This window comes from Melopsittacus undulatus, chromosome 1 (genome assembly GCF_012275295.1).
Source record: "Melopsittacus undulatus isolate bMelUnd1 chromosome 1, bMelUnd1.mat.Z, whole genome shotgun sequence".
In the NCBI taxonomy this organism is placed as follows: domain Eukaryota; kingdom Metazoa; phylum Chordata; class Aves; order Psittaciformes; family Psittaculidae; genus Melopsittacus; species Melopsittacus undulatus.
The window spans coordinates 20,860,371-20,874,348 of record NC_047527.1 but is presented as its reverse complement, the minus strand read 5'-3'; the positions used below and the strand labels follow the sequence as shown (position 1 = coordinate 20,874,348).

At 37.3% G+C, this 13,978-nt stretch overlaps 1 protein-coding gene across 2 annotated transcripts in view; it reads left to right on the top strand.

The window, feature by feature from the left end:
* FZD6 (frizzled class receptor 6) overlaps nt 1-12,161 on the top strand; it is a 28,662-nt gene extending 16,501 nt beyond the window's left edge. Inside the window, exons 2-6 of one of the 2 annotated variants that reach the window (XM_005150909.3) lie at nt 236-432; nt 3,839-4,856; nt 7,859-8,007; nt 9,250-9,678; nt 9,984-12,161. In XM_005150909.3, coding sequence (XP_005150966.1) covers nt 236-432; nt 3,839-4,856; nt 7,859-8,007; nt 9,250-9,678; nt 9,984-10,140 — 1,950 coding nt within the window. In that variant the 3' untranslated portion in view covers nt 10,141-12,161. The remainder of the gene's footprint in view (nt 1-235; nt 433-3,838; nt 4,857-7,858; nt 8,008-9,249; nt 9,679-9,983) is intronic. The other variant, XM_034062725.1, reaches the window with a different exon arrangement.
* Nucleotides 12,162-13,978: the final 1,817 nt, after the last annotated feature.

The window sequence follows — 13,978 nt, the reverse complement described above, 5'->3', positions numbered from 1 at the left end:
GGTTTGAGTAGTTAGAGATTGGCTGAGATCGCAGGGCAGGGCTAGAAGTGCTAACAGAGCTTCTCATTGCTCAGGTAACTGGGTTTTACTCTTTCACAACTGCTGAACAAGCACTGTGTTGTTATCTTTTCAAATCTTCAGGGGAACAAATGTGATCCTTACTGATGAAAGTTAGTTTTGACTACTTGAATTATCTTTTTAAAATTACTAACCAAAGCCTTTTTCTTCCCTGTAGCCTTTTTTTCCACTTATGAATCTTCACTGTTCACCAGACTTCCACACATTTCTGTGCAAAGCCTTTGTCCCTGCCTGCCTAGAGCAAGTTCATGTGATTCACCCTTGTCGAAGCCTCTGTGAGAAAGTATATTCTGATTGTAAGCAGTTGATGGACACTTTTGGAATCACATGGCCTGAAGAGCTGGAATGTGCCAGGTAGGGTATTTTTCACATTGACAGGTGGTGGGGATGACGTTTTCATACTTGACCTAGGCTGAGTTGAAAATCTCAGGTAGAATGTTAAATATCAGCACCTTGCTGTAGCTTCCTCGTCTTTGGTGATCCTGCAGTGCTTATGCATAGGGCTATTTTCTAATTAAAACCTGTTTGTTATTCAAATGATCACCTGCATTTCCTGCTTGTGACTTTCTTACAACAAATTTCTGCAGCAGTACTTTTCAGTATTCAGATCCCTGCAAAAAGAATTATTTTAGTATAATTTTCATAATATTTGTTATAATAAATGTTACAGAATATATTTTGCTTTGGTTTCTGATCTCTGAACTAAGGGTGATCATACTTACTTCATGGGGATTTTATAAATAACTGCTCATAAAATAATTAAATAGAAAATATTCTGTAGTTGAATGGGCACCGTGTTAAGTCGTAGAAGTCTCACCTTATTCCTAACTACTTAAATGTGCAAATTCAGTCTCATGTTGCTTTTCCTGTACTGCCTGCTAAAAGTCACTTTTTTAAAAATTCCACTTTTCTCAAAGATGTTCACATGTATCTTCCAGAGAGAAGACAGTTAATACTATGTTTGGGGAAAAGATATGTTAAATAGAAATCACTGAATACATTCCATTGTAATCTTTTGAGATTCTGCCATTCAACTGCAGATAAATTATTAAGGCCAAATGGTGGTGGTGGTTGGGTTGTTTTTTAGCACACATCAGGTCAAGAACTACAGGAAAGGAGCAGAAAATGGAAATTCAAATCATTTTTGTAATCCCTACATAGTTGCTAATCTGTGATAGGCCTGAGAAAAGAGCTGGATCAGTAATTCTGTGCCATGATCTCTGGTAGAAATCTGTACTGGAGTAAGTATGCTAGATGGCATTAATGCCATTTCCCTTAGTTCTGCAGGAAAATTTTTGGGTTTTTAAAACAAGGAGACATCAGCTTTTCGCATCTAGTGTGAGCTTTTATGCAACAGTAGTGCTACTCAGCGCAGCAAATGTCTTCAAGAATTGTTTTGGAAAATCAGGAAAATTACAATTGAAGCCAGTTACTCAATGTATCTTTCAAATGACATTTAAAATTAAAATACATTTTGCAGTAATTACTGTGGCTTTAAATTATTCTATTATTGCTAGTATTTACTGACAGTGAACCTGCTCTGTTCGTATGTGAAACGTCTCCCCAGGCACCTTGGCCTGGGTTCAGCAGCAGCAGTAATTTTTCTCAGTCTTAGTAGCTGGTGCAGTGCTGTGTTTTTGACTTTCAGCCTGGGAACAACACTGATAACACTCATGTTTTTAGTTGTTGCTCAGTAATGTTTATGCTGACCAAGGACTTTCTGAGTCTCATGCTCTGCCAGGGAGGAGGGGAAGTCAAGAGGAAGCAGAGGCAGGACACCTGACCCAAACTAGCCAAAGAGGTATTCCATACCACAGCACATCATGCCCTGTATATAAACTGGGGGCAGTTACCTGGAAGAGCTAGATCACTGTTTGGGTCAGGCTCGGTATCAGTCAGTGGGTGGTGAGCTGTTGTATTCTCTTCCCTCGTTATTTCCCTTACCATTATTATTATTGGTGGTAGCAGTAGTGGTTTGTGTTATACCTTAGTTACTGGACTGTTCTTATCTCAACCCATGGGAGTTACATTCTTTCGATTCTCCTCCCCATCCCTCTGGGAGCAGGGGTAGGAGTGAATTATCATCTGCATGGTTCTGAGTTACGGCTGCGCTTAAACCACAACACACCTACAGAGAAATCCAAGGGGTGCAGGATGTTCTTACCACAGCAGAGATCCTGCTGCCGGAGCCCGTTGAAGAGGAGCTTGTGAGAGGATGGTCAGTAATTGGAATCCTCAGATTCCCACTTCTGTATTCTTACAGACATACATAATGCCTAGGAAGACATGGGTGAACAAAGCTTGCACTGTTAACATGTGTCATGGTTTAAACCCAGCCATGCAGTCTTTCTCTCACACACCCCCACCCTTTATTTCCTTCCCCCCGCCTCCCTGCTCCCGGAGGGATGGGGAGGAGAATCGAAAGAATGTAACTCCCGCAGGTTGAGATAAGAACAGTCCAGCAACTAAGGTATAACACAAATCACTGCTGCTACCACCAATAATAATAATAATAATAATGTTAAGGGAAATAACAAAGGAAGAGAATACAATACCACCTGTCAAAGCAAGCCCGACCCGGAAGAGAGCGAGTCCTTCCAAGTAACTCCCAGTTACCTCCCCGGGCATGACGTGCTGTGGTATGGAATACCTCTTTGGCTAGCTTAGGTCAGGTGCCCTGTCTCTGCTTCCTCCCAGCTTCCCTTCCTCCCTAGCAGAGAGTCTCAGAAAGTCCTTGGCCAGACCAAACATTTGAATAGTAGCTAAAAACATAGGTGCTACCAGCACTGTTCCCAGGCCGAAAGTCAAAACACAGCACTGCACCAGGTACCAAGAAGGAGAAAAAATTACTGGTACTGCTGAGCCCAGGACACCATGCATGATGGTCCAGCCCTTGGTTAATGAAAGAATCTGCTACAGAATCAGTTCTCTTAATGGTTAGTCTGGATTTATTTAGATAGCACAATAATGCAGGGAAACAAAGAACAGAAGGGGTTTTTAGCTTAAGCCAAGCTTGCAAACTAACATTGAAGGACTCCTATAATAGCATTTCACAAAAAATGTTTTGAGATAACAGAAATGTACTTTAAAAGTTAAAATGCAAAACTTGTTCTTTTTAAATATATGCTTATATTTGGAAAGCATAGAAATATAAACCCAGTTTTGAGTAAATGCTTACCTGTTTGAGTTGTAACTGCGTAAGCTAGTTTGAAGATATGTTCAACACTGCTAGTACTGTATTAAACATATAAAAGGTCACTTATTGTGTCCAATCAAACCCTTGAGCAGTTGAGTCTTGAGCAATTTTTAGATAAACACTATTGCTAAAATAGTGATATTTTTTTACAATGCTTATCTATTCTGCTTTTGTCTTTTTCAGTTAGGTAGTTTTATTGTTGTCAGCAATGAAATATCACTAAAACATATTATCCAGAGTTAAAAAAACCCTGCTGGGAATATTTTTATATACATATATGAAAGTTTAGTAGAACTTAAGACTCTAAAAGAGCAGTTGAAATTTGAGTAGTTTCATAAGCAATAAAACAACAGTTAGATAGCTGTGTTTGAATAGTCTTCTAAACTGAAAGTATTTTAAATCTTTTTTTTAAAATACGACTTGAGTTTTTAATGTCATGCACATTTTGCATTATCTACAAAATTTAAAGGTGCTTAGAATCAGATTTTTTTCATATTTCTAAAAAATAATTGCAGTTAAGAATTAGGAGTATTAAGATATTTCCTCTTCTGTTTGTTTATGTAGACTAGTCAATTGTGATGAAACTGCTCCTGCCACTGCTCCTGTAACCACTAACATACATGGAACTCAGAAGACTCCAGGCCAGACCCGAAGGGATTATGGATTCTGGTGTCCACGACACCTACACACTACCACTGGACAAGGCTACAAGTTTCTAGGAATTGATCAGTGCGCACCCCCATGTCCCAATATGTACTTCAAAAACTATGAATTGGATGTTGCAAAAAGCTTCATTGGAATAGTTTCAATCTTTTGTCTTTGTGCTACGCTTTTCACTTTCCTGACTTTCCTGATTGATGTTAAAAGGTTTAGGTACCCAGAGAGGCCAATCATATATTACTCTGTCTGTTACAGCATAGTCTCTCTAATGTACTTTATTGGATTTTTAGTTGGGAACAAAACTGCCTGTAACGAGGCAGATGATAAGTTAGAAATTGGTGAAACTGTTGTTCTTGGTTCCCAAAACAAAGCCTGTACTGTCCTTTTCATGGTTTTGTATTTTTTCACTATGGCAGGAACCATATGGTGGGTGATTCTTACAATCACTTGGTTCCTTGCAGCGGGAAGAAAATGGAGCTGTGAAGCTATTGCACAAAAGGCCATGTGGTTCCATGCGGTTGCATGGGGAATACCTGGTTTTCTAACCATTATGCTCCTTGCAATGAACAAAGTTGAAGGGGACAATATCAGTGGAGTTTGTTTTGTGGGTCTCTACGATCTGGATGCCTCTTTGTACTTTGTGCTTTTGCCGTTGTGCCTTTGTGTCTTTTTTGGTCTCTCTCTTCTCTTAGCTGGTATTATTTCTTTAAATCATGTGCGGCAAGTCATTCAGCATGATGGCAGAAACCAGGAGAAGCTAAAGAAATTTATGATCCGCATTGGAGTTTTTAGCGGTTTATACTTGGTGCCACTTGTAGCACTTCTTGGATGTTATGTCTATGAACTGGTGAACCGGAAGATCTGGGAAACAACTTGGGTGTTTGACCACTGTGATCAGTACCATATTCCTTGTCCTTATCAGGCAAGTAGCAGTTTCTTCTATAAATTATAATGAAAAGTTAATAAACAAAACCCATTATACGTTACTATATCTGCTGTGCAGTTAGTAAATTAGTTCAAGAGCATGCAGTGATTAGTTGCCTTTCAAGTCAAAATTGATGGTGTGAAAATTCTGCTTTGAAAGTTTTTGTTAATCAAATTGATAGCATGGGCAGGTAACACCAACTTATAGATCTAAAGGGAATATATGATCTTTAAGATATTTGAATTTGTAGAATCATAGAATCATAGAATACTTAGGGTTGTAAAGGACCTTAAGATCATCAAGTTCCGACCCCCCTGCCATGGGCAGGGACACCTCACACTAAACCATATCACCCAAGGCTTCATCCAACCTGGCCTTGAACACTGCCAAGGATGGAGCATTCACTACCTCCCTGGGCAACCCATTCCAGTACGTCACCACCCTAACAGGAAAGAATTTCTTCCTTATATCCAGTCTAAACCTCTGCTGTTTAAGTTTCAACCCATTACCCCTTGTCCTATCACTACAGTCCCTAATGAATAGTCCCTCCCCAGCATCCCTGTAGACCCCCTTCAGATACTGGAAGGCTGCTATGAGGTTTCCACGCAGCCTTCTCTTCTCCAGGCTGAACAGCCCCAACTTTCTCAGCCTGTCTTCATACAGGAGGTGCTCCAGTCCCCTGATCATCCTCGTGGCCCTCCTCTGGACTTGTTCCAACAGTTCCATGTCCTTTTTATGTAGAGGACACCAGAACTGCACACAATACTCCAAGTGAGGTCTCATGAGAGCAGAGTAGAGGGGCAGGATCACCTCCTTTCACCTTCTGGTCCTACTCCTCTTGATGCAGCCCAGGATACAGTTGGCTTTCTCAGCTGCAAGCACACACTGAAGCCGGCTCATGTTCATTTTCTCATCAACCAACACCCTCAAATCCTTCTCAGCAGGGCTGCTCTGAATCTCTTCTCTGCCCAACCTGTAGCTGTGCCTGGGATTGCTCCAACTCAGGTGTAGGACCTTGCACTTGTCATGGCTAAACTTCATGAGGTTGGCATCAGCCCACCTCACAAGTGTGTCAAGGTCCCTCTGGATGGCATTCCTTCCCTCCAGCATATCAACCGAACCACACAGCTCGGTGTCATGAGCAAACTTGCTGAGGGCACACTCAGTCCCACTGTCCATGTCAGTGGCAAAGATATTGAACAAGAAAAGTCACAACAAAGTTCATGCTGGGAGGAGGGTCACTCTTCATAGTATGTGTACCTAAAAGTAGTTGCTCACTATTTGGGTACCTAGCTCAGTATCAAAGCACTTAAGGTGAATTTTTATCAAGTTCAGTTGAAGCTGAAATGATGATTCTCAAAGACTGAGAAAGTCTAAATGGGATTTTGTTGCTTATAACCATAGATTTTAAATCACTCTTGTTCTTTTCTTTTTGTCATCGAAGTGTAGAAGTGTAAACCACTTGAAATTACAAAACAAATTTCCAGTATATTTTTTCCGTGATAGCTGTCATTTGCAGGCTGATTTTCAGTAATGTGAAGAAATCTTAAAAACAACCAACAAAACAAAGAGCAAACAAAAAAGAAAAACAACCCAACAGCACTTTAAAGTGCAGAAGTGTTTTTATTTAACATTTGACTCTTAAAACGTCAACTTCCTTGGAAAGTCTTTTAAAGTAAATCTGCCCATGTTCAGTACTCTGTATGGATTAAATCTCTTCTAAGTACAGAAAACTCCCTGCAATTGCAAGTAATTTGTGGTTTCTTTCCATTAAGAACAAATATAAAAGATGACACCATCATTAAGAGAAATGCAAGTGTCTCATGTCATCTTTCATTGCTTTGCGCTTACCAGCTGTGTTTTTTACTGCAATAAACTATCATTAGAAAGAGGAATATAAGCACAGGCATTATGGAATGATAAGGCTTGATTGTTCTACATTCTTAAACATCCTCTGTATCCTATGTATTGAAGTTAATATAAACTGAGAGTAGCCAAGCTTGCAGACTTTATTACTTTGGTTCCATTACTGTTCTTAACAAGCACACTTTGTCTTTCCTGGGCTTTGTATCAACCTTAATGGTTCAAAATTACAAAATATACAAGATGAAAACAAAGCTTTGATGCTTTAAAAAAAACACATTTTGTTTCTTAGTGCTTACATATAATAGCTTGGCATAATAACATAGAGCATGTATTCTCAGCCTATAGTTAACCTATTGGAAAGAGTAAATAGCAACAGAGAATGTTACACAAAGATAGACTTAATGGGATCTGTCCCTGTAATAAACAGCACGTGCTAACTCTGGAGTAGATTAAAGTGTCTCACTCAGCCTTGGCTTACCTGAGCGATCTTGAAGACTTCCATTACATTGGCCTGAACAAAACCAAATAAAACCAAACTTCAGTTTAAGTAGCTAATGTTACCTGGCTAACAGAAATAGTGACTTTCATAGATGGGATAGGCAGATAGGTCAGGTAATGTAAATTAGATTTGCAGCATGGGAGCAGAAGATAATAATCTTTGAGTTAAATATCTCTGCTCCTGTGATCCAGTTCTGCAAATAAGTGGATTAATTTTGAAATAAAAAAACTACTCTTTAGCTCCCTGCGGCTCCTTGAATATGCTGTGTAATCTGATTGGCTTCCAACTCATCCATGTACTGTTTCTTTTAAATTGAAGGGATAAGTCTTATACATACAAGCTACTTCTGAAGAACATGGTTACTCATACTGTTACCCTCCACATTATCTTTCCTTTCAAGTTAAAAAAATATTCCTTCTGACTAATCTTTTCTCTGTGTATTCAGCTGTAGACATTAACCAGGTCTGACTTGACTGTACATGTCTAACATTTGTCCTCAGTACAAGCCTCAACAAAGACCAGCAGCTGTAACGAGGTCTCTTTTACATCATTTATTTTGTTTTCTGCATGTAAAAAAATAAATCAACAATTGTATTTTCTTCTTTGCATTTATTCAAATTTTGTTATCTTCTAGGCAAAGGCACTAGCAAGACCAGAAATATTTTTGTTTCTGATGAAATATTTGCTGACATTGATTGTTGGCATATCTCCAGTCTTCTGGGTGGGAAGTAAAAAGACCTGTTCTGAATGGGCCAATTTCTTCAACAGAAACCGCAAAAGAGAGTAAGAGCCGTTTCTTATTCCTGTTTTTTTAAGTATATACCTTAAAATAAGTTGGAATTTTGGCATATCTCTTTAAATATAGCTCAGGCAATCAAAATGTTCTCCTTTGACCCTGTCTAAATGCTGCAGATGGGCATCAGCAAAATTCCATTAGAGTTTCTGGAAGTTTTACATATGCAGTGACTTTTTGATACTTTCAGAAGGTAGAAAAAATTTTCCTCTGCTTCTTTCATAAAGCAAAAGACGTATTGTTGTTTAGCATTGACTAATGCATCTCTGGTTTCCAGTCTCATGGGGGAAGATAATTTCAGTCATCAGTTTAGATCCTTTCACATGTTCTGAATGCTTCAATAACGCAGTGCTTAGCTGTGTTTACTGTCATGATAACATCCTCTGCTTTTCTCTTCTGCCAGGCTTGTCTTATTTTAAAATTAATTTTCATTGAGCCCTCCTTAGTATCACTTTTATTATATTAATCTATTATTCCTTATTATTTTTCTGAAATAGAATAATTCAGTTTTATTACTTTATTTAATTTCTATCTGTGGATTTAAACAGATTATAAATGTCATGCCGATTTCTAGTAGTTGTCATTTTTTCCATTCCTTCTTATTCCTTGATGATTTCTTTTAAAGTATCTGTGTTACTCATAAATTACGCTGTGGGTTTAGATCTTTCTCTTTGGATTTCCCAAGGCAGCAGTCCTTAAGCTCCTTTTATTTTACATCTGCATTCCTTGATGGTGAGCTTATAGCTTCCTTTCCCTCTCCCCTCTTTTTCCATTTCCTGTATAATTTTTCACGTGTTTCAGATGTTAACTGCTTTAAGCTCTAAGAGTTTAAAAATACTGAAGTCAGTTTTATAATGCTTACCTTTTTTTCACTTAAACAAGGTTTACTTTACATAAAGTTAATTTCATAATACAGCTGCTTATGAGCTAATCCTGCTTTCCTGTCTGAGATGATTAATCAACTGAAGTCATTGGACCTACTTACAGAAGTAAGAAATGTAGAAATCTGCTTTATTTAATTGTTCCACAAACATTATTACTTTGGAACCATTGTGATCTGGGCTTTTTTCCCCTCTTTTTTTCACATATTCTTTTTTATCTCATGTTTATTAACATCCAGCTCAGACTGCATCACTAGTTGCTGTTCTTTCATGAGTTTGTGTACAAAGCTATATTACACTCTGTCTAGGATTATCCCTTTCATTCAGGTACACGCTTGTATTTTCTTTCAGTCCGATCAGTGAAAGTCGAAGAGTGCTTCAAGAATCATGTGAATTTTTCTTGAGGCATAATTCCAAAGTTAAGCATAAAAAGAAGCACTACAAATCAACTTCACATAGACTGAAAGTCATTTCGAAGTCAATGGGAACCAGCACCGGTGGGACAACAAATCATGGAACGTCTGCAGTAGCAATCACTAATCATGATTACTTAAGCCAGGAAACTGTTGCAGAAATTAAAACCTCTCCAGAGACATCTGAGAAAGAGGTAGAGGCGGATGGAACATCAGTCCGAAGAGTTGATGAAGGTGAAAACAGTGGAGATCAAATGTTATCTGGTTCTAAACTGACCATGGATCAGTTGGAAAAAAGAAATAACGCAGATAGCACCTGTCACCTGAGTAGCTTGGGTGAGAGTATGAAGAGAGCAGCTGAAGGAAGGTAAGGCTCCTTAACTCAAGCTTTTGCATGTTTATGTATATGACGATTAATTCTTTTTTTGGTAAGTTTTCTGGTTTTTCTCTCTGAAGAATCAGTATACTCTCAGTAATCATTTTGAGAGGTAACAAGTCTGAAAAAGAGCATTGGTAACCCTGAGCTTGGCAAAATGTACAGAACTGTACTACATTCTCTTGAAAAGAATATAGCTTAAATACATTTCTAGTAATTAAATTATAATATTTTTTCCAATGTAATGCACTGTGCTTGAAATTGACTCCCTGTATTTTCTTTTTCATTACTTCTAGAATAACTCCTAGGAGTGATTTTGTTGAATCTCCTCCATTACAAAGCAGCTGTTCCCAAATACCTGATGTCTCACAGTCAGCTTCCCTACCGCTACTTGTCTACTCGGCTTCAGATACCAGAAGAGAGTTGGATTCAGGAAACAGTTCAAACCTTTGAAAGACTGAAATTTTATATGAACATTTGCAGTGTATAAAACTGATAGGGATTCTGTATCACACTGGAAATATCCTTTGAAAGACTGAAATTTTATATGAACATTTGCAGTGTATTAAACTGATAGGGATTCTGTATCACACTGGAAATATCCTTTGAAAGACTGAAAGTTTGTATTAATATTTGTGGTGTATTAAGCTGATAGGGATTCTGTGTTACACTGGAAATACTGGCTATTCTGTGCCTTATTAAAAAACACACATATCTTGCTTTGCACTTAAAAGATGTAGGTTTTGTTGTGGGGACAGTTAGCAATAATGTACTATATTTAATCCTATCCAGGAATAGTGGAAACTAAAGTTCTGTAGGATATGGCTGGATTGACTAGCAGTAATTTAACAAGAAGATGAGAAAAACAAATATTCCCAATAGAAAAAACACTTTGTAATGAATTGTATTAAAATAATGCTTAGAAAGCACTGTTATTTTCAAGGCATGAAAGTTCCATCTTCATCTTTGTTATTTTCCAAAACTTGGAAGTTTTTTTTCCTCTTTTTTTTTTACTGTGTTTTTAACAGCAGTATCACTTTAAATAAGGGAAACACAAATTTATAAATAGTCCCTAAATTACGTGTCATGGAGTATTGATTATAGCACTGGTTTATGGTAGCTTGTACACTGAATATGAAAAGGAATCTGGAATTATAGTGACTTATTTTGTACATAAAAACGAATTTTGTAAATAACTGACTGCATAAGGTCAACATTTATAACTAGTGTTTTGTATGTATTGTACAAACTTAGTGAGGTTAACATGCTTCCCCCAGCTTGTTACTAATATCAGCAGTCCTGTGGGGATCAGGCCACGTTACTTGGTTTTGCGTAAAGCAGATTGTACTGTATGTGTAACGTGACATATGCTGTGCATTGGGGCAGGGCTGGTTGGACATATGTGCATCCTGCTGCAGGGACAGTGTGTTAGATGCAGCACTGCTTCAGAAAAATGCTTCCTGTAGCCCCTCCTGGTGTGGTGATCCCATGCATTGTGCCAAAGAAGCAAACACTTCAGATCCCTGGCTGCTTGGAGGGCAAATCCTGAAGTATACACTGGGTTTTTCTACTGAGCTGTGGTGAAAGTATGTGTTTCACGTTGTATCTATGCAAGTAACTTAATATTTTTAATTCTGTAGAGAAATATCTTACAGAAAACAAACTGTTGAATTATTAATACACAGGCTTGTTTAACAATATATTTACTTAAAAGAAGACCTTAATACTTTTTCTACAAAGCTTTATTTTCTATATGCTACAGCAATATATTTTCTTTAAATCAAAAAGGCCTTAATACATGTGGCCTTTCTTATGATAGGGTGGCTCTCAAGAGCAAGCACTGCTGATGTGGATAAGAATTTCATTGTTTGGCTCTTAAGAAATTGTGGCTCCAGTGAAGTCAATATGACTTTAGTGCTTCAGAGAATTTAGAGCCAGAATTTTTCTGGTTTTTAAACCTAAATGTCAATGCATTTTATAAGACTGTTCAGCATCTTGCATTTGATTACTAATAACAATATTTCTCAATATTTTGATACTATGCAGAGAATTGTGTTCTAATTTGGGCATCATACTGTTGCTTTGACCAGTCAATCAAAATTGCATGGTAAAAAAATCATGTAAATGCTGAATCAACAGGAACTACAGTTCTCATAAACCAAAGTTATTTGTTTTATCCACCATTCATTAAAAATTGAATGTATTTGTCTTTCTATTATGGTGTCTGCATTTTAGCATTTGTAATTTATTGCCTTCAATAGGATATGCTATTTCTTTTATAATTTCCCCATTAAAAATAGAATTCTTGCTCTTGGGAAGAACAGTGAGAAAGATCTGAAAACTCTCCTGTGAAAATGCACACTAAATACCCTTCATTCTTGTAGTCCTGTTTATAAATGGGTGACTTTATACACATGTTGGGGAGCTTTGTTATTACAGTCTTTGTTAGTAATAAAATATACTGTTGTATAGTAAGAACTTGTGAGATGTTCCTTCTTATTAACTAGATGTAGCATGCTTGTTGCTCTATTACTGCAGTATTTTTGCACCTAAGACACTTTAATATATTTTTTTCTTCATAGAGCTGTGTGAGGTAACAAGTATTGCAATGTTTTTATCCCTCCTGTGTAAGCAAGGAGCTGAGACAGAACAATGCTGGCAGTTGTGCATTTGAATGTGGAGAGTTATGAAAGAGGGAGAAACTTGAACTGGTTCTTTCATCCTGACTTTTAGAGCATTCTTTCATGACTTCTAGTTAAAGACCCCCTTTAGATTACACAGAACATCTATTTCCACACTCTCATTGCAACCTTCTTAAAATAGATATGTTTTTTTCATTTATTTAATATTCCAATTTTTTAATAGTTTAGGAAACGTCACTTTTGTGGTAAATGCTCTAAAAAATATAAAATACAGGGTAATTTTGAATTTACAGCAAGAGGGTGGGCTTAAAAAGAGATACCATTTCAAAGAACTGTGAAATACTAGGCTGTAATAACATTCAGTGGAGATGAAATGCATCTGTGGTAGATTGAAACTGTAGCACTTGTGTGTTCCCATGCTGCTGTACCAGAAATAACATGCAAACTGTGAATTCCCAGGGTGACCTTTATAGCTAAAGAGATGGTGATCTCTGGATACAGAGATTAACTTTGAAACACCCAAGTAGTAACTGGAAAGTTAAGCAGCTATTTGAATGCCCACAAAAATGATGGGGAGGAAGAAACTGAGAGCAAGAGTCCAGGTATGGAAGACTGCATTACAGAGATGGACTATAGAGAGGCTCACTACACCTTTCATTAGAGAAACTTTCCTGGGTTTTATCTGTTATCTGGCCAATGTTAAAACTGAAAATAGATGATTCATATCAAAAGGGCTTTTCTTAAACTAAGAATAACTTCTTAGGGGAACATCTCCATCAACTAAAGTAATTTAATCGAGACTGGCTACCTTTTAAAAGATGCACTATAAGTCCATTTGAAAGATCAATGCAGCCTTTTCAGTCTTGTTTTCTGCCTTTGTTTGAAGAAAGCTAGAATAAAGGGTACTGCCAACACTCCAAGCCTTAGAATATCTGTATCAAATGGACTTTTATAGCTCTTCTTTCTCTTAATGGATCTGTAAAATCACTTCAAAGTATGCATTATACTGAAGTTTCAGATTGCATATAAAACCTTTCAAAGGACAAGATAAATTTAACATGCTAAATCATATTTGATTTGTGATTAAAAATAACACCGATATTACCAAAAATAACACCAAAATTACTGATAGTTTCATGGTGCCTGTTGTTTATACTGTACCTTAACTGTCCTATTTTGCTAATTTTTTGGGGGGGCGGGAAAAATAGTTCAAGTTTGCAAAACTAACCCAGAAAATGGAAAAAATTGTTATTTTATTGCTGTTTGAAAGGTGCTGTTAGCAAATCATAAGGAAGATCTCTGCAGTACTTGAAACCTCTTTAAATCGTTTTGCTTTTTTAAAGTTAAAAAACCTCTCAACAGTTCAGGAGTGGAGCATAAACAAGCTGAAGCATCACGCGGACAATTGTTCAACTGATTTACAGTGAAGTGTATGTCCTTTTTCTTAATAGGATACAGAACAGACTTGATTTAAAGATGTCAAATCCAGTTGTATTTCAGAAACAAGATTAAAAAAAACATTTAAATATGAAAAGTTGAACTTCAACAAAAATAAGCTGTGCATTCTGCAAAGCACTGAAGAAGGCACTAGCTCAATAAGATGAGGAATCACGTTTCCTTTTGAAGTCTGACCACCCAGTCTCTCAATG